The sequence below is a fragment of the Gouania willdenowi genome, chromosome 13 (genome assembly GCF_900634775.1).
Source record: "Gouania willdenowi chromosome 13, fGouWil2.1, whole genome shotgun sequence".
In the NCBI taxonomy this organism is placed as follows: Eukaryota; Metazoa; Chordata; class Actinopteri; order Blenniiformes; family Gobiesocidae; genus Gouania; species Gouania willdenowi.
Genome location: NC_041056.1, coordinates 40,202,683 through 40,223,990, shown reverse-complemented (window position 1 = coordinate 40,223,990; position 21,308 = coordinate 40,202,683). Strand labels below are relative to the sequence as shown.

Sequence of the window (21,308 nt, the reverse complement as noted above, 5' to 3'; positions counted from 1 at the left end):
ATAATAATGTCAAGTTTATCAGATCTTATCCATCTGCCAAGATTTCCCAAACTATTGAGATTTTGTTTCCTGAATTAATTGTTTATCTTAGTTTATTTAGTTTTATTTGCCAATATTAATCAAAGTATTTCAAATCAGCCTTTGTATATTTGTTGATGTTGTCACATTATGTTGTAGCCTTGAATTTTTCCTATAATATTATTAACAAAATAAGAAATTAAAAAGTTGATCCGATGTCAAAGTTGCTGATCGTCCGCTAAGTGGCAGTAAAGTGCGCTTTGTGTTACTGTCAACCACCATTAAAAACCACCGAAGAAGAAGAAATGAACAGTTCTCCGTGTGTTTGTAATGATCAGTTTAAAGAGTTCAGATAAACCGAGCACACATCTGTGCTGTACAATAGAGTGTTTAATGAACCATTCTTCATTGGAGGGAAAAGACGTAAACGAAGGTCGTTCACAAGCTAACACGGTCACCAGATTGACCGCGACACCTTCGAGTCTTTAGCTTAGCTTTAGCAACATGATGACAGACTCTTCAGCTGAAGAACACTCTGCAGGTTTGGACTTTTCACTTTTATCATCAGATAAGATCAGATAATACTCTGTTAGTCCCACAATGAGACATCTGATACTAAAACCCGGAAAAATTGTGCCTGAAGATGAAATTTTACATCACGCTATAAACTTGCATATTTAGCAATTTATAAATAGTGTTTTATTATTGTGAATAGTTCCTGTTATATGTGTACATCTGAATAAGGTAACCTTTTAAAAAATAATAAAATACAACTTTTTCTAATAATGAAAACAATACACTATCAGCTGGTTTAATAATAATAATACATTTTATTTAAAAGTGCCACCCAAGAATGCTTTACAATAAAAACAGAATAATACAAAAAAGAAAAGAATAAAAAACAATGTAGGAGAAATTATGGAATTACAGATAATATGCTGCTGCCTGGTGGAATGCTGTAAGAACTACTCGCCGTTAAATAAAGCCCATTAAAACTAAAATAAATATTTGCTCCCTGGTAAAGACAGTAGCTCTAACAACCGAACCAATGATAAACTTGGTGATATTACAGCCTGTACATGTATTACGGGGCAGAATTTACGCTGTCTCCTGTATGTTCCCGGTTTTGTGGCTATGATTTTGTATGCAAACATGACTCTTCCTCTCATACATGTTCTGATTTCTTATATTAATTTATTTCACAAACCTTAGTGTTGGGCCGCTCCTTGCTGGACATCACACAGGGACAGTCTACACGCCATGTAAAACGAACATAAAGCGCGTTGCTGAAAAATTCTTCCTATTTACAGTAGTTTCGCCTGAGGCCAGGTCCCAGATGTGTGGCACAAAAAATTGAATTGAAAAACTGAATTGGAATGTACAGAAACTAAAACTGAGAATGAATTAAGGAGCTGAACTTTTCAATTAAATTTAATACAGTTTCATTTTCATCATGATACACATTCAAACCAATATATTCAATTGCAAATTAGACCAATTCAGATTCAGATTTTAAAAGCAATTATTCAAACCATCAATTCAAATTCAATTCCTACCAGCACAAGTTTTATCCCATACAGGCCAACGGACCCTGGATGAGGTATTGAATAAACGTATCCAGGTAATAAAGCCAGTCAATGTGGCGACGTGCATTATGTCAGATGACGGATCCAACCGTGTTCATCATAGTCCCGCTACACGCACTGCTCCTCCAAGCTACACATGCAAGCCAAAAGATTTACCATAAGCATTTCTCATAAGTTCAAATTTACCAGTTTTACACAGGACAAAATGTGTTACATTTAATAATATTTTCTCCTTGCTGTCCACTCCTTTTCTTGGAAGGATGGTGTAACATTGATGACGGATGATGATGATGATGATGATGATGGCGATTTAATGTGCGCTGATCATTTCTGAATGTAAGAAGTTCATAAAATCAGGCTTTCCACACAAACAAATGTTATTCTGTTGTTAGTATGAGGGGAAAAACATATATTTGAACTGTGGCTTGGACAGAAAAATTAGGCAGATCTTCACACTGTAATACATTGGGACTTCTCTTTTGGAGCAGCCTAACTACCTGTGCCTGTATTCACAAAGCTTCTTGGAGAGCTCCGAACTTAGCCTAAAAATTCCTAGCAAGGAATCTTAACTAAAAGTGATTCAGGAAGTTTCTGAGAGCAACTCTGAGCAACGAGTTGACAGAATTGTTTATTTTAGTGAGGAGGTGTGGAGGACCCTGTTGCTGGATATGATGCAGTCTGCTAAAATCTGTGATTAGTTGTTAGAGAATGGGGGAAAAAAGAAAAGAAAAAAAGCACTCTGTGCTCCTAATAATGAATGGAGAATAAAATCAACGGATCATACTTGGACTGTATTAAGAAACGTGTAATCATAAAATTAATTTAATTCAGCAAAATTAAATTAATTTGTACACAGCTTAAAATCTTTGAACCTTAGTCACATGCTGGTTATTATATTGATTTACTTATTGTAGTTAACTGTCCACGTTGGTAATTTTACCGCTTTATGTATTTGATATTAATGATGGAGCAGACACAGCTGTCAGTGATTACTGTGATTGCTGGCCCTGCTAATCAATGCATCATTCCCTCTCTTGTGTGGCACAAGATACCAGTGTGAAGCACTGTTACCCGCTGCAATCAAAGCGAGGGCGGAGATTACAGCACACAGAGAAGGGAGTGAACAAATCGCGCAGCAATACAAGGCTGCTATTATGTTACTCTGTGTGAGAAAAATCAAACACTATAATAATATAATAAAATATATAATAATAATAATAATAATAATAATAATAATAATAATAATAATAATAAATATAAGCCAGTAGTGTCTTACTAAATCATCCTGATTGGCAGATTGAGATAATGCTGTTCGAGGCAGACTGCAGCACGTCATTCAGAATAAGCTCTTTTCACTCGGCCAAGCAAGAAGGATGTCTGTTGAGACCTCTCTCATATTAACCATAGAACCGGGTTATGTAAACAGCCTAAAGTTCTATTTCATAATATTTTGTGAGATGTCTCACTATGAGATGTGGTTGCTCTCGTATTGCAGAAATGCTTATAGTTTAGTTTTTTATATATCAGGACAGTAAAACTGCTCGTGCCACGCACGGAGCGGAGATGTCCAGCATATAAAAATGGACAAACGTGATAGGCGAGGTCCAACTCGCCACCGCATGTATGTCCTGAATGGGCACTCCCCTGAACAAAGCCCAGGATGTGGCTAGACCCTGAGTCGAGTGCGCGCGCAGACCCTGACTCGTAAAAACCAAAGCAATCGCCTCCACCATCCAGTGTGACAGGCGCTGCTTCTTGACAGGTTTCCCCTTATGAGGATTAGCCTAGGAGATGATCAGCTGATTGCTCCTCCTGAAGCTCCCTGTCATGTCCAAGTGCACACGGACTGGACACAACACATGAGGCCGCTGTTCACCTTGTGAGGCAGAAAAGGCCAACAAGTCAGTAGGAGAACATGAGCCCACCACCTTTGGCACAAAGGCCAGGTTGGGTTTCAAAATCATCTTTTCATTGCCTGGGAAGAGCTGAGCACATGATGAGTGCTCCAAAAGTGCATGGATGTCACTGACCTGCTTAGTCGACACCAGAGCCCATAACTGTTCCACCACCTCCAGGTGTAACATCCACTCCCTGTACATTGGTGCCCCCCTGGAAAGCAGGTTCATGCCCATCTTCAAGACCCCCGGGATGTGCGTCGTCCTCAGTGAGAGGAGACAACCACAGCTCCACAGGATCAGTTTGCGTGCCAGCATATGCAACGACTGGAGCGCAACCCACCCTGGCGGTTGACATATGCCATGGTTGTGATATTGTCCATCCTCACCAGGGTGTGATGTCCTATGAGAGATGGGAGGAAGCGTTTCAGCGAGAGGAACACCGCTGAAAGCTCCAAATAATTTATGTGAGAGCGCTGGAGGTCCACATTCCAGTGGCCCCTCACAGACCGGCCCTCGTGAACCCCACCCCATTCTGTCTGGCTGGCATCCGTGGAGATCACCTTCCTGGAGGTGACAGCGCCCATAGGTACACTGTGCGTCAGGAAACCCAAGGCCTGCCAATGGCGCAGTGCCACGTCCGCACTCTGGCATAACCAAAGCCTTCGAGGTGGATTAAGAGGGTGGCAGATTCCATCAACCTGAGCAACCGAAGACATAATCTGAACTGAACAGATCTGCCTGGTCGAAAACACAGCGAGGCATGCCCTGAACGCTTTCATTCACTCCGCTGAGAGGTGCGCTGTGAAAGAAACTGAGTGCAGGGACAGTCCCAGAAAGACTATTTTCTGTGCTGGGGACAACATGCTTTTTTTTAGCGTTTATCACAAAACCTAGATTGGATAGGTGACATAACACTCTGGCCTCCGTCTCCGATTGTGCCAAAAGCAGCCAATTGTGCAAATACGTGGCCATGCGCCGCCTCCGTGCACCGCACAAAAACCCTCGGGCTTAGTGAGAGGCCGAAAGGGAGCACACGGTACTCGTAACATGTCCCCCGGAAAGTGAATCTCAGATACTTTCTGTGAGGAGGATATATCGAGATGTGGAAATATGCGTTCTTGAGATCAACAAATGTGAACCAATCAATCTGTCGCACCAGGCGCAGCAGGGAGGCGTGAATGAGCATCCTGAACCTGTATATCCTGACATATCTTTTCAGAGCACGTAAATTTTGGATAGGGCGAATGGTGCACGCATGAAAGCTGAAAGGTAGAGCTGGAGAACGGGGAACATCCAGATGCTTCACCGGAAGAGAGGAGAGCGGTCAGGTCATTCTCTTCTTGTTTTTGGTCTGGGTGCGCTGAGCGGGCTGTGTCTGCAGAGCTGCAGCTGAGGCCGAAGGTTTCTTGGGCCAGCCGAACAAACCGTGTTGAGACGGCAAGGCGGGCCGAGGAGCAGACAGTCTATGCGTCTTGAACTGCGGGCCCTGAGGAGCAGTTTGCAGAAGCACCTTCGGACACACAGGTGGACATGGGGCCGGGGATTTTTGAGGGTCGCTCTTTTCCTCATCGGAAAGGTTAGTGAGGCACTCCTGGAGCACCAAATTACCCATCACTTTCCCCATGGCCTGGACCATTCAGCGCTGGGCGCGGAGACACGTTGGTAAAGCTCTGAAAGCCCTGTCAGACAGGTCCGACCGAAGACAGTCCGCTTTGGTTGGCAGGCCCGGTCTCCGGGGGGGATATTTTTACATTTAAATATCCACAAAGCTGCTGCATTTGGACATTTTTTTTTTTTTTTGCAATACAAGGAAACTTAATACGCAGGACACATTATTGGTAGTTTAAGATTTTTTGGTAGTTTGTCCTGTAGATCAGGGGTTCTCAACTGGTCTCACCCTGGGACCCACATTTTGCCACTGTCATTAAATCGCGACCCACTTTTTTTTTTTTTTAGAATTCAACCAACCAAATTTAGTTTTTCAAAACTAGCTGTTGAAAACACACACACATATATATATATATATATATATATATATATATATATATATATATATATATATATATATATATATTCTCTTGTGCAACATGCATTTCACAGCATGCCTGTCAAAAAAAAAGGTTTCTATCAAAATAAAAGGCAAGTCTATCATGAGAGACATTAAGTATTTATTTATTTTTGACCAGCTGTCCGCGACCGACCCAGTACAGGTCCACGACCCACTTTTGGGTCCTGACCCACCAGTTGAGAATCTCTGCTGTAGATTATTATTTTATCACTTACCACAAACCCTGTGATTTTCTTTATTTGTAAAACCAAAATACTGCTGTGCACTTTATTTTAGTCAAAGAGCTCCAAACAGGTCTGCAGTGGAACCTGTTGGACGTGTTTATTTTGTTTTTAAAATTTGAAAAATGAAAGACTGAAAGAAGTGATGTAATTTAATATTTTGGACAGCAATGTTCTAAACTTTGAATTTATATTTGAGATAACTACCTCACATGCAGTTAAAACAACATGTTTGTAATGTTTCACAGGTGTTGTTGAATGTTTCATAATAAAATAAGATTGGAAAATTCAAGGTGAAGAATTGTGATTGGCCAAAATCGGTAATGGCAGGTCAGGCATTTAAAAAAATTGGTGATCGGCCAGAAATTTGAAATTGGTGCACCCCTACAAATTTGTATTCTGAGCCATGCTGGGCTGTGACCAAAGCAGTAGCACCTGAACGTCATTGCCTTCCTATTTCGGCATCACATGACCAAATCCAGCCAATCAAGTTACTTCCAGTAACTTGATTGGCTGGACGTTGGATCAATTGATACAGGGATTGATTGTTTCTCTTTGGTTCCCCGGATGTTGATTCTGAATTTTTTACACTGAATTTTTTCAGATGTTGAATTATTTTGCACTGAATTTTTTGTGACATTTAATTTTTTTACATTAAATTTTTGAGATATTGAATTTTTTTACATATCATTTTTTTAAACATTGAAAAAAAATTATAGGCAAAAAAAATCAGTGTTAGAAATTGGATGGCTTTTAAAATTCAAAGTCTGATTTAGATGCCAAATAAAATTCAGTGTTGAAAATTTAATGTAAAGAAAATTCAGTTCTAAAAATTCAAATTCAAAACCCGATGGCACAGATTTACTTCCATATGCTTTTTTTATACCTTCAACTAACATATTTAGCAAAAATGAAAAGAAAATTAGTCTAGTGTTTGTGCTTGTTTTGCCGTGTAGCGTCACATATACATAAATATCAGTGCACACACCCATACACTCATACTTGTATTATAAATGTAATTTAGAATAATTTTTACATTCATTAGACTGATATGTAAAGTAGAGCTGAGTTTAATGATGTGAATAATGAGTGTAGAGACGTCTCTGATGGTCTTGTTTGGGTTCAGTGTTGCCTGCAGATGTTCCTGATGGTGTTTCCTCTAAACATGGACTGCAGCTCCAGGATCATCTCCACATAAAGAAGGAAGAGGAAGAACTGTGGGAAAGTCTGGAGGAAAAGCAGGAGACAGATATCACGGCTGTTACTGTGAAGACTGAAGATGAAGAGGAGGAAGCTCAGTGTTCTCTGCTACACTGGAGACAAAGTGAGGAGAACATCAAAGGAGAACCTGCAACCTGCTCAGCTAAACTCATGAAAGTTGAACCAAATGGAGACATCAGTGAAGGCCCAGAAGCAGCAAACACTTGTACACAACCAGACAGTGATGGAGAGAAAACAGACTGCTCTGACACTGAAGACAGTGAGGATTGGAGGGAACCTTTGTCCCAGTCTGAAGCTCAGAGTGAACACATGGACATGAGCTGTGAGAGCTTTCAAACATCTGAGGTTAGGACTGAGAACAACACCAAAGCAACATCACACAACAGAGAGAAACCCTTTGATTGTGACGTGTGTGGGAAACGATTTATTAGCAGATCTGATCTGAAGGTCCACACGAGAATTCACACAGGAGAGAAACCTTTTGGTTGTGATGTTTGCCAAAGACAATTTTCCCGTAAGTCGCATCTGAAGATGCACATGTTGACTCACACAAAGGAGAAACCCTATGTCTGCAATGTTTGTAATAAAGGATTTATTCAAAAGTTTAACCTGAATCGACACATGGGAATTCACACTAGAGCTAGGGTCACCAAACGACGGACCCCGGTCCGGGTCCAGACTCATAGGGGGAGCCATGTGGAACCAAATGGAGACGTCAGTGAAGGCCCAGAAGCTGCAAACACTTGTACACAACCAGACAGTGATGGAGAGGAAACAGAAGACAGTGAGGATTGGAGGGAACCTTTGTCCCAGTCTGAAGCTCAGAGTGAACACATGGACATGAGCTGTGAGAGCTTTCAAACATCTGAGGTTAGGACTGAGAACAACACCAAAGGAACATCACACAACAGAGAGAAACCCTTTGATTGTGACGTGTGTGGGAAACGATTTACTCATAAGAGGAGTATTTTCGCACACAGGAGAATCCACTCAGGAGAGAAACCTTTTAGTTGTAATGTTTGTGGAAAGAGGTTTAGCTGCAACCAGTCTTTAAAAAGACACATGATCGTCCACTCAGGAGAGAAACCCTTCGGTTGTGACTTGTGTGTGAAACGATTTATCGACATAACACATCTAAAAATCCACATGAGAATTCACACAGGAGAGAAACCCTTTGGTTGTGACAAGTGTGAGAAACGTTTTAGTAACAGAACAATTCTAAAGATCCACATGAGAATTCACACAGGAGAGAAACCCTATGGTTGTGACATCTGTGAGAAAGGATTTAGTACCAGATCTGATCTGAAGACCCATATGAGAATTCACACAGGAGAGAAACCCTTTGGTTGTGATGTTTGTGGTAAACAATTTAGGCAGAAGAATCAGCTGAAGCCTCACATGTTAATCCACTCAGGAGAGAAACCCTATGAATGTAATTTTTGTCAGAAAAGATTTATTACCAAGCGTGAAGTGGTTAATCACAAGAGAATTCACACAGGAGTGAAACTTTGAAAATATGTTTGTGAAAAAGGGTTTAATCACAAATCTGAACTGCAGTAACACATGTTAACCCACACAGGGGAGAAACCCTTTTTTTGTGACACTTCAGTCGTGTTCGGTGTGAACGCTCCCTTAGTGTGTGCCACTATTTGGAAGAGACCTCTGTGTACTTAGCCTGAGGAGGAAGACATGATAGATGTTTTTTTTCTTGTCGTAAATGACTATTTTTCTTTGTGCCTCTTTTATTTTGAAATAAAACAAGTGTTATTGATCCCCTGGGGGCCAGAACAAAGCAGTGGGCATGTGTGAGACACATGGGACTAAGTGCTGTATAGTCGTGATCACATTTAATCAAACGTCAAGATAAAAACAGCTTCTTTAGAAAAGCCAAAGTAGCCAAACCTAATCAGTATTGCCAACCTGATTGGTCATGCTCATATCCGATGATTTAAGAGTAACACACATTAAACACAGAACAACTGATGCTCCCAGATGCTAACAACCATGTCTTTATAAAAAAATTATATAGTTTTTTTTTTTTTACATGTCAGAGAATGGGATTGATTTGTCTTACTGTTGTCTGTTTGATAAGTGAGAGTTTAGTATTTTACGTGATTGAATACACCACTGGTGTCAGCCATGACACATGTGGTAGTTTTTGTTTGGCACGCTAATAATACCTGCACAATTATTTTAATATATATATAATTGTATTATTATTTTTTTTAAATTATGATTATTCTTATGAGTAATATGGCCTACTTCATTTAACTTACCTAAATATTTAGTTTGAAAAAAAAAATGTTTGAAATTGAAAAAACTACAAAATGACACCAAAAGTCCCATAATGACTCCAAAAACCCCAAATTAATCCAAAATCAATCAAAATGACAAAATTCAAACACACAAGATGAATCCGAAACACAAAACAACAAAATACACAAAACGACTCTGAAAACACATGGAATTAAAACAAACAAGAGCAACAATAAAAAATACATAAAATGATTCCAAAACCACATGAAGCGACCATAAAAATACACAAAATGAATAAAAAAAAAAAAAAAACACAACTAAATCCAAACTTGTAAAATTACTTGAAAAACCCAAAACAAAAATTGCTCTCATCCCAGTGTGTGAGATAATCTGGTCTACCTGAATAGAAACGTGTGGGCTGTAATAAAGTGAAACTGATCAGAGCGCTGTCCATTTATCATCTCATCGATTAATATTGGATAATCTCACACTTTTACACATTAACAATATCAGCAGCTTCCTGCCTGTGTTCCTTAGTTCCTGCTTTTTCTGCAGCATTACTGTTGTTTTTGGTCTGAATTATGGATTTTAATTATTTATTTTTTTAAAGAATTATTCATCAATTGTAAAGTAAATATCTCTACGCAGTTTCTATGTGTTTGGTTTGACACAGCAATTTCCATCGCTGTCACAGGAGCGTGCATGCACCCTGTCTGAAATCACCTGGGTTAAATTATCAAGTTTACATCGTGCTTTGTAGTCCAGCTTCTGTCTGAAAAAGAATGTTTGGTTTGGTGAAGCCCGCTAACGGAGATAAATTCAGGCTTCACTTATCTCATTTTTTAGTACAGGCTCTAAATGTTAAATCTAAATCTAAATGTTAAATCATCCACAGAGTGTAAAGCTAAATGTTTAGAAATTATACAAGTTTGGCTGCTCAATGCCTGTCAAGCCCCGCTCACAATCCATCCAAACCCGCATATATTTCCTTTTCCATGGTTAAATTTTGTCAGAGTTCACCATCCACCAGAGGGCGCTGTGTCAGGTAGAGCAACCAACTGGATCTGTCACTCCAGCGCTGCTCTGAAGTCCAGTCTACACATCATCCGTCCGTGGTCCTCTCCACATTGGCTGCAATGAAGCATCACACAGTCACCTTCTGATCGCCACCCACATAGAGTTCACACACACACATAAGCTGAACTTTTCCCTTCAACTTATCTGGTCACGGCGCTGTAAGGTGATTGTGCTGTGTCAGCTGGATCGAGCGAATCGATCTGTCCCTCAAGCACGGCTCTGTAGCTTCAATGCGACGAGCCCTGCGGCACCCGTCCGCCACCGAGTCCATGATCCTCTTCCTGGCTGCGGCAGGGAAGCAACACAGTCACCCTCTGATTGCCACCCACCACAGTAGAGATCACACCCACACAGGTAAATTGAGCTCTTCCCTTCAACTTAGCTGTCATGTGCGTTGTACGGTAATCTTTCCTTCTGTCCTTCCGTAGCTTTCTGGTGCCCGTCCCGGTTAAGGCTGCTCGTCCACTCGTAATCCTTGGGCTCCTTTTGTGTCTGTGTTCGTTTCTTCTTTGCCGTTTCTCCTCTGTCTTTTCTAACCTTTCTAGAGCGCACCCGCACCTGTCCTTAATCAGCCGTTCATTAGTCCCGTAGAGCAGTAGAGTCTGTCACTCAGCTATTTATAGTATTCATACGCAGATATCAATCTTAATGCAAGAATTAATCAACACAAAATACACACAGGCATGAACACATCACATCAAAGTCTTATATGCATATTTACATACTGAGTTTCCATACCATTGACAGCCAGATGTTTTCACATTTCACACATGCAATTTTAAATCATGCTTCTGGTTAAATAAACATCAGAGATGCTTTGCTACAAGATACTGCTGTAGGAACTACCCTAACTATGATGCAAATCGTCTTCCAAGATGGTGTTTATTGGAGCTTCCACATTATTGGAACCCTTCCACATCATCAGCAGGGATCTCATGGTCTCAGGTGTTTCGCTCCTTAACCTGAACCCCTCGCCTGAGTGGGGCAGCGAAGACTGACTAGCCTTCACTTGCAGTAGGGTTTCAACTGTGGGTTCTCTTCAGCTACAGCCATCTCGAGCTGGACTCGGCTGCTGCAGCTATGTCTCTGGTGGCTTTTTTCAGCTGTTTAGGCTCCAGGCCCACTTTCTGAAGGAAGTAGTGCACCGATTTTGCTGGGAAACCGTGGCAGCCAACTTCATTGGGGTAGCTGGTTGCATGCCACCACTTTAAAACAGCTTCATCAACCAGGTCTTGGTACTTGGCTTTTTTCAGTTGGTGGGACGTGGTTAGCCTCTCTTCCCAGTGTGAGCTCAGCCATTATGATGGTTTTCGTGCTCCTGGATAAAAGGACCATATCTGGTCGGAGTGATGTCTGCCACGTCCTGCAGGGAAGACAAGCCTGGTCTTCAGGTCCACTTTCAACTCCCAGTCGGAAACTCATTGCAAGGCAGTGGGTGGGTTATTGGCCACCTTGCTGGTCTCATAAGCCTTATCTCCTTTCATCACAAAGGATGTGGCTTTAGGCGTTTGGGCCTGCTTGTTGTTGGCTTCGACTCGCTGCTGTTCCACTCATTTAGTGATTTCCGTCAGGACCTTGTCGTGCCTCCATCTGTACCGCCTTTCTGCCAATGCCTTTGGGCAGCCGGTCATTATGTGGTTGAGTGTACAGGTGACTGCTCCGCATTGGTTGCAAGATGGATCTTCCTCTCCTCCCCAGATCTTCAGGTTTCTTGGGGTTGGCAGCAGGTCAGTCACAGTCAGAGCATAGGAGAAAACTCAACTTCCCTGAAAGATGGAGGGACTCCGAGCCATCTCAGCAAGAACTTGCTGCACATCCGTGGTGTGGTGTCGAGTGTGGAGCTAGGTTGTTGACTGGTGTGTGAACGTCCGAGCACGAGTCGTGGTCTGGCGTCAAAGACAGTGCTGCCTGAGCGGAGGCAAGCGCTAGTTGATCTGGTGTGACCAAATAAAAGCGTGCGTCTAACTCTTATCAGTGCCTGGCGACGGGGGCTAAAAGAAAGATTTGTCTGAGGACAGGTGAGCAGGTAGAGAGACGCAAGATATGCTTTAAAATGAGAAGAGGTGTTTGAATGACGCCTCCTCCTCTTATAGGAGGTGGGAGTGTCCCTGGCGGACGAACACGTTTCACCAGCCAATCAGAATTGGTAGATTGAGATAGTGCTTCTGAGGGCTGCAGACAGTGTGCATCCCAAAAGTGAGACATCTCATGATCTCATGAAATATTATTAAACAGAATCAATGCATGTATGTGACTAATCATTAGTGATGTGAACAGTCTATGTTCATAGCTCAAAGCTGATCAAATTGCGGGGAGCTGAGACATATGCTAAGTTGTTTACTGAAGTTCCAAACCCAAACCCCACCAAAATTTTGTTGCTAAGCCAAATTTTAGTTTCCTATGTGGTGTAGTTCCTTATTGTAAGGGGAAAATGTTAAATAGGATGTGCAAAAATCGACACAATTCTTCCTCAATAAATTGGCCATATCTCAAAAAAATATTCATATGATCAAACAAAAAAATATTCTAGTCTATTGCAGTGAAGTTGCTAGGTACGCGTCCTGCGTCCCTGACGCATAAAAATCTAAAAGGACGCAGTAAATCCACTATCCATGCATCCCAGGGACGCACCTCATTTTTCCCATGAAAAACAACACATTGTGAACAACAACTTGTGTTTCAAATCACAGTAACTAGCAAAAGAAATGTAGCCATCAGTAGACCCCTTTACACATTAACTCAGCGCAGACATGATCCCATTGAGTATATTTTAGTTTAGCCAACTAGCCAGTTAACGCGGATTTCATTTTAAAATGTTTCCTGGGACCGCTTATTAAGTGCACCTTCCTCCCCCCTGAAAGCTTTGTCCGTGCTTTGTGTAGAGCAGCGGTGCTCTGTGAAAACGTGATCATCTTCCCCTGCTCAGTGTTCGAACTGTTGTGTCTGGCTAACTAAGAATAACTCAGTCCGTGTTCTCAGTTCTTTTTATTTCAGCCTTTTGTCCGTGTCTATAGCTACACATTCAGAGTCAGCTAGCTACCTCAAGTACAAACGTTTCAATGGGATCTTCCGGTTTACAAAATAAAAGTCTGTTTGAACAATGTTATTAGAATGTTACATTCGAACAACATCTCATCAGAGCTACAGAAGATAGGATCATTTAAATTAGGTTCATTTAAACTAAGTTGATCAAAACCTAATCATTAAACCTGATCAGATTCAGTAAATCATTGATCCCTGAGAGGAAATTGGGTGACATTAATGCTGTTCTCATACATCTTTATATGACATATAAATAATTAAAAAGGAGCTGTCAGAATAATCCATGTCACTACAATTTATATCTACCTTTTAATTGTATCTTACTTTATTTTTGACATACATTTTTGTTTAATTATGACTTTTTTATGTATTAGTATTTATTTTGTTTCCTCACAGGAGTTAAAAACTAACATTTTCTTTAAAAAATTATAAATATTTCTAAAAAAAAAAAACATATTTAAAAAAAAAATAAAGTGGAAAACACGGAATTTGGGGGGAAAAAATGGAATTTGGGAAAAAATAAAATGGATTTTATGGGGCCCTAAGTCAAAGATACAAACTTTTTAGTAGTAAGCAGTGATGTTGCTAGGTACGATACATTGTGAACATCAACTTATGTTTAAAATCACAGTAACGTAGCCGTCAGCGGACCCCTTTACGCCTTAAATCAGCGCAGACATGATCACCTTGACTACATGCTAGTTTAGCCGCTACAACAATAATAGCCAGTTAACTAGCTGCTTACAATACCCCACAAACATATCTGCATCACTTTATTTTTCTCAACAAACTTTGCACTGTTAGTTAAGTTACATTTTGTGCTATAAGTTTCATAGTGATTGACTCAGTTCATTTGATTTAGTTGATGTTCAGACAAGAAGATTTTGGTGACAATTTGTTCTTTGACTCTGTCATGATGATGAGAATGTTTTGTTTGTGTTAAAATCAGCACTTTTATTGATAATTTATTTTTGTACAGCGGACACCATTTTGTTTTCATTTGAATTGTATTTGTTTAATTTCAGATACATTTTGAACATACATGAATATATCTGCTAATTATAGCATTATCATACCACCATTAAAAGAGTTTAACACTACAATTTGAGAAATAGAAGAATATAAGAAATAGAAAGAAATATTTTTTTTTATTGGGGACCTATTGAATTTCCCAGAGACCCACTGAAATCACCACCTGTGGGTCCCGGGGACTCACTACATTTAAAACCTATCAACATCACTGGTATTGAGTAATTACAGAACAATTAGTAAACATTTCTCAATTTCTTGTTTAGGGGCTTGTCTGGGGTTCCAGCAGCAATGATAACTGCACAGCTCATGTGATACTCACAAAATGACTGTTTTGTTGAAATGTTTTTATTTTGGTTTCCTGCCCATGCAAAGTCAATTTAAGTTTATTATAGTTGCAAGGTTTCATTTTACTTTACCATGTCATGCTGTGAAACGGACACTAGATGGCGACACTAGCCTGAAACGTCACTGGGTCTCTAAGTGGTGCGCACCGGACGTGCCTCATAATCCAACTGAATGGAGAAAGAGTCACATGTGTCCGGCTTTGCTGTGTCTTTCCTACACTTACAGGTTAGTTTTTCACCTTTTATGTGAGTACAGGTGTGTATAACATAATGGGGAGCTCCAGTGATAAGTTGCCTGTTAGCTAAAATGTGTGAATGTGTGTAGAAATGTAAGTTTCACGCGACGTGACGAGGAGAGTAAGCAAAATGGCGGTCGACACCGTAGTAATTGTGTACTTGATAAACCTATCTGTATTGGCTCCTGGTCATTTGTGGGTTGTTTTGTGGGGCAATAATGTGTTTGTGGTTCTATCTTTGTGTGTGAAATGTGATGTGTGAGTCCAATACATTGTTGGGTTGTTAAAGCTAATGCTATTGTAGGGATACAAATGTGCTACATGTGAAGCTTGGTTTAGGGCCTGTACGCAAACTGAGACTGTTGGTGTGGTTAGAGTTCATGAGTTAGGAGTTAGTCATGTTTGATTGTTAATAAGTTTGTTAGTAAATGGTGTCTGTGTAAATCTATAACTGCATGTAAGGTTATTCTGTGACATTAAGTAGATACTTAAAATATATAGATAAATAGATACTACAAAATGTACACTCTTAATTAAGAGGTTAAAACAAGGTGTTTAAACAATAATATATACATGATTGGTGATACAAAGTTAGATGACATGATTGTGAAGAAATATGTTTATTTTGGTTTCATACTGAATTTCATATTTTTGTGAAGAAATGTTTATTTTTGGTTTTATACTGAATTTCGTATTTTTGTGAAAATATATAAAAAGGACATTTTGTGTAAATGATAACATCTGTGGTTATAACAGTGCTTCAGTAAACAGAATAATTCATAAATGCAGAAAAGGGTTAATTTGAATATGTAAATAAATATAATCCAACTGAATGGAGAAAGAGTCACATGTGTCCGGCTTTGCTGTGTCTTTCCTACACTTACAGCGCTCCTCTCGGGAGGATTATCTATACATCTGCTAGCGGTGACCAGACCGGGACCCGCTACAGATTCTTGGGGGCTCGTCCGGGATAGTTCGGCGCCACCTACTGGATCGGAAGCCGAATGACGTTGATGACAACACAGATCAGCAACTAGGAGGAAAGGCCGCATCATCCAGCCACCAACCAACCGTCCTATCCAATTGGAAATCTGCCATCCGTAGCCGACTGCACCATCGTTAAACTGTGTTGCCAGCCGTGAGGGAGAAGAGGAGCCATCATGTCAAATGGTGGGAGGAAGAGCCTGGTGTGGGACATCAGGAAGAGCCTACTAACCTTCTCAGCTGAAGAGCTTCTTCGGTTAGCCAAAGCGGTGGACCCAGCATTGGACGTGGACCAGTCAGAGTTTTCGGAGGGGGATCAGGAGGTATACTATGACCACCTCAACTCATTCATGTATAGTAAAGAGTTACTCGACAGAGAGGACGAAGGAATGGTCCAGTTGCTGATGTTAAAAGATGCTATTGATGATTTAGTGAAATCTCATGATGGCACGTCACAGGAAAAAGTAAAAGGTGATTATGGATTAAATACTGCACATGATGGTGAAAAGTTGGTTGACTTTATTAGCTTGTCTGATGATTCAGTCGTTAGCCAAACACCACCTGAAATCACTACTTATACGCAGGTTCAGAGTCAGCTCACACCTATTTCAGCCAGTAATGCATCACCTAGTGATATTGCTGCACAAGGTTTTGGCTCAGTTAGGGCTACAGTGTTAAACACATCTGACACAGCGAATGCTGAGCTGCTGAAAGCACTCTCTAACTACGAAGAGCTGAGCAAGAAACTCATACAGTCTCTACCAATAAATGCTACATCACCGTCTGTCCCACCTAGTCAGCCGTGCAGTAATATGCTGGGTGAGCCTGTCCCCCAGTCAGCTCGTGAGGGTATGGTATCCTTTAGGGACCTCAGTTACCTTCCGAGGCGAGAATTCAAGTTGTCAAGGTGGTCAAGTTGGTGATCAATCTTCTGACATCAGCTACAGCAATGTTTGCAAACAAATTGATGATGGGATTAAAGAAGGATTTTCTGAATCAGAAATTGTTCGTGGCGTGCTCAAAATCATCAAGCCAGGCATATTCAAAGAGATGCTGATAAACAAAGATGACATTACAGTTACTGAACTCAGGGGGTTTCTCCAAACTCACCTAAGAGAAAAAAAATAGTACAGAACTATTCCAAGAGTTGATGTGTACAAGACAAGACGATAATGAGACGCCACAGCAATTTCTGTATCGTGTGATAGGTTTAAAACAACGCATCCTATTCACATCAAAACTGACTGATACGGACATTAAATACTCAGCAGCTACAGTACAAGATGTCTTCCTGCATACAGTGTACCAAGGCTTTGGACACAAACACACTGATTTACGTAGAGAACTGAAACATTTATTATCCAACAGTGGGGTCACTGATGAGATGATCCTTCGACAGGTGATGAAAACCACCAGTGAAGAAAATGAGCGAATGAAAAGACTTGGTTCATCCCGCCGACAGAATGTAACAAATGCACACAGCGCGCAGCTCGAGCCTGAAGGGGTCAGAAGACCTAACACAAAGTCGGCGAGTGAAGAGTTAAAGCCAACCCAAACAAAACAAGATCCGCTGAGGGACCTCACTACCAAAGTAGAGGCACTCACCAAGCTGGTTATGACAATGCAAACCCACCAGCAACAAGCTTACAATGGCCGCCAGTACAGTCAAAATAGGACACAATCAAAATGTGGGAAACGCTATGGGTGTCCAAGCTGCGTGGAACAAGACAGACAAGACTGTAAACACTGTTTCATATGTGGGGAGGAAGGACACCGTGCTGCAGGCTGTTTAGAACGATCAAAGAGACAGGGAAACTTCAACCGGTCATTGGAGGGGGACATCTAGTGGCCGAGTCTGTAAATAAGTCCCAGCCATTGGGTGAGTTCAAAATTGACAAAACACCATTCTCATCTCCAATATGCACCCCCCAACCAGTAATAATAAACACCAGAAGTCACAACATGCAAGTAGCTCAACCTCCCTTCCAACTACCTCGTGTAGCTAAAGCTAGAGTGGTTGCTGGTCTGATTGGGAAAAAGGCCCTAGTTCAGAGTTATTTAAATGGATTAGCAGTTGCCTCATTGCTCGATTCGGGGTCACAAGTTAGTATAATCAGCCGTGCCTGGAAAGATGAATATCTACCTGACCTCAGTATTCACCCAGTTTCTGAGATCTTAGGTGAGGAGGAACTGAAGGTCATTGCAGCAAATGGTGGCCTCATTCCATATGATGGGTGGGTAGCTATTACAGTGAACTTGCCAGGGAATTTGGATCCTAATATGTCAATTAGTGTTCCATTTCTGATCAGCAGCTATCCCACAGATAAACCACTGATTGGCTTTAATGTTTTGGAAGTGTTAATCAGTGGCCAACCAGAGAGGCTAATGCCGGTACTTACTAACCTTCTCAGTAATGCCATATCTGTCCCCAACGAAACAGCTAAAACTCTTGTCAGCTTTGTTCAGACAGCAAAATCAGTCATGCAGCAGGGACGATTAAGAACAGGGGCCAAAAACATTGTACTCCCAGCTAGGCAAGTGTCATGGGTGAAATGTCGGGTTCCATCAAATATGGATGCCTCCACTCGGCTGGTGTTTTTTGAAACAGATGAGGACACCCTGTCAGCTGAACAATGGAATACAGGTCCAGGTTTGTTAGAGATCCAGAATCCAACAAAGCCCTATGTCACCATTCCAGTATGTAACAATACTAACCATGACATCACAATATCAGGCAAAACCACTCTAGGAATCCTGCAGCATATTGAAAATGTGGTGGAGGCAGATACCTTGGACAAATCACAGCCTGCTGCGATTGTAAGGGAAGTCACCACGACTCGAATCAGCAGCTCAGACTCATCCCTGTGGAACCCACCGGTGAAGCTTGACCACCTGGAGGAGGAACAGCAGGAGGCTGCAAAAAAGATGCTGCATGAGGAGTCAAACGCCTTTGCGAGGGACGGAAATGACATTGGCTGTATTCCAAATCTGCAAATGGTCATCAACCTCAAAGACAATATTCCTGTACAGAGAGCGTACACATCCATCCCTAAACCACTGTTCAAAGAGGTAAAAGAATACATCCAAGATCTTCTTGTAAAGGGATGGATAGTAAAATCGAAGTCTTCCAATTCTGCCCCAGTAGTGTGTGTACGGATGGCACTTTGCGCCTCTGTATAGACTACCGCCTCTTAAACCAAAAAACTGTACCGGACCGACATCCACTGCCAAGGATACAGGATTTGACAGACACGCTCGGTGGATATTCAATGTTCAGCATACTCGACCAAGGTAAAGCTTATCACCAAGGGTTTGTAGCAGAAGATTCACGCCATCTCACTGCCTTCATTACCCCCTGGGGGCTTTATGAATGGACAAGAATCCCATTTGGACTTTCAAATGCACCTGCAGCATTCCAGAGGAGCATGGAGGAAATGCTAGGCCCCCTTAGAGATGAGTGTTGCATTCCGTACCTGGATGACCTACTGTGCTACTCCAGATCTTTCATTGACCATGTTGAGGTGACCCGCAAGGTTCTCCAAGCACTACAGCACCATGGGGTGAAGTTAAGAGCAGAGAAGTGTGAGATGTTCCAAAAGGAAGTTCGCTATGTTGGACGTTTGGTGTCAGCTGAGGGAGTTCGAGTTGACCCCAAAGACCTTGACACGGTGATGGCTTTAAAAACCAAAACACCCCAAACAGTTGGTGACCTCCGCCAGGTCCTTGGCTTCCTAAGTTACTACCGTTCATACATACAAGATTTTGCAAAAATAGCAAAACCATTGTATGAGCTGCTCCAAGTCAAGTCCTCCATGCCCCAACTACTTCCACGTAACTGCAAGTCTAGAGGTCCTCAACTCCCTTCCAAAACACCCATTGAGTGGAATGCTAATCATCAAAGCACCTTGGAAAGACTAGTCACCATGCTGACCAATCCTCCAGTCCTAGCATACCCCAACTTCGAAGAGCCATTCGTCTTACACACTGATGCATCGGAGAAAGGGCTTGGCGCAATCCTCTATCAGCAACAGGGTGGGAAAATGCGAGTGATTGGGTATGGGTCACGAACTCTGACACCTGCAGAACGAAATTACAGACTTCACAGTGGAAAGCTCGAGTTCCTGGCTTTGAAGTGGACAGTGTGCGAGAAATTCATAGACTATCTTTTCTACGCCCCACATTTTACCATCTACACTGATAATAACCCACTCACATATGTCATGAGTACGGCAAAACTCAATGCAGTTGGGCACCGTTGGGTTGGGGAATTGTCAGAGTTTCGTTTCAATATTAAGTACAGACCTGGGAAAAACAATATTGACGCTGATACCCTCTCACGCATCCCGCTTGATTTTGACACCTATGTAGCAACGTGCACTGAGGAACTGTCTGATGAAGTGCTGCATGCAACGTGGGAAGGTGGTAGAGCAGCTCAGAAGAAAGATGTTGCATGGATAGCTGCACTCTGTGCCTCCTCTGTTGATATAATTCCACAGCCTCATTCACTTTTGCCTGAAATAAGCCAAGATGAGCTGGCAAAAGCCCAACGAGAGGACCCTGAAATAGGGGAAGTAATAAAACTGAAAGAGACAAACAGTGTTCTTACTAGTGAGGTCAGAAACTCAGTGGGTGGGCTCTCCCGCAAGCTTCTTCATGAGTGGTGTCAACTCTACTTGGAGAATGGAGTCCTGTACCGCAGAACACCAGAGAGAAAACAGTTAGTGCTACCTGTCAAGTATCGGTCAGTTGCCCTTAAACACCTCCACGATCACATGGGACACGTTGGCACAGAGCGTGTGCTTCACCTTGCCAGAGAACGCTTCTATTGGCCACATATGAAGCGATGTATAGAGCATTATGTCACGAGAAGATGCAGTTGCATAAAACAAAAGAAACCCTCCACACATGTTCGTGCACCGATGGGTGGCCTAACCTCGGCTTCCCCGCTTGATTTGGTTTGCATAGACTACTTGCACCTGGAGAAGAGCAAAGGAGGCTTCGAGTACATTCTGGTAGTGATCGATCATTTCACCAGGTTTGCTCAAGCTTACCCGACCAAAAACAAATCTGGTCAAACTGCAGCTGAACGCATTTACAATGACTACATACCTCGTCTTGGTTATCCAAATCGTCTTCACCACGATCAAGGACGCGAGTTTGAAAATAACCTTTTCCGCACCCTCGGACAATTATCAGGGGTAGGACACTCGAGAACTTCTCCGTACCACCCACAATGTAACCCTGCTGAGCGATTCAACCGCACGCTGTTACAAATGTTGCGCACACTGACAGACAAGGAGAAAGAGAGATGGAAGGAACATTTGC

General features: G+C 41.7%; 1 protein-coding gene across 1 annotated transcript; it reads left to right on the top strand.

Annotated features, from left to right (window-relative positions):
* The first annotated feature begins 314 nt into the window (after positions 1-314).
* On the top strand, positions 315-10,817 carry LOC114473991 (zinc finger protein 184-like). Its single transcript, XM_028463819.1, has 5 exons — positions 315-559; positions 6,930-7,882; positions 10,282-10,313; positions 10,527-10,699; positions 10,774-10,817. Exons 1-5 carry the CDS (start codon positions 523-525, stop codon positions 10,815-10,817), a joined length of 1,239 nt encoding a protein of 412 aa, XP_028319620.1. The 5' UTR covers positions 315-522.
* The last annotated feature ends 10,491 nt before the right edge of the window (positions 10,818-21,308 follow it).

Bases quoted from the DNA above. Each gene is read 5' to 3' on its own strand.
- LOC114473991 (XM_028463819.1), top strand. From the start codon at position 523: ATGATGACAGACTCTTCAGCTGAAGAACACTCTGCAG. The intron at 560-6,929 runs GTTTGGACTTTT...TGTTGCCTGCAG, and splicing joins AGCTGAAGAACACTCTGCAG to ATGTTCCTGATGGTGTTTCC. The intron at 10,314-10,526 runs GTAGAGCAACCA...GTGCTGTGTCAG, and splicing joins ACCAGAGGGCGCTGTGTCAG to CTGGATCGAGCGAATCGATC.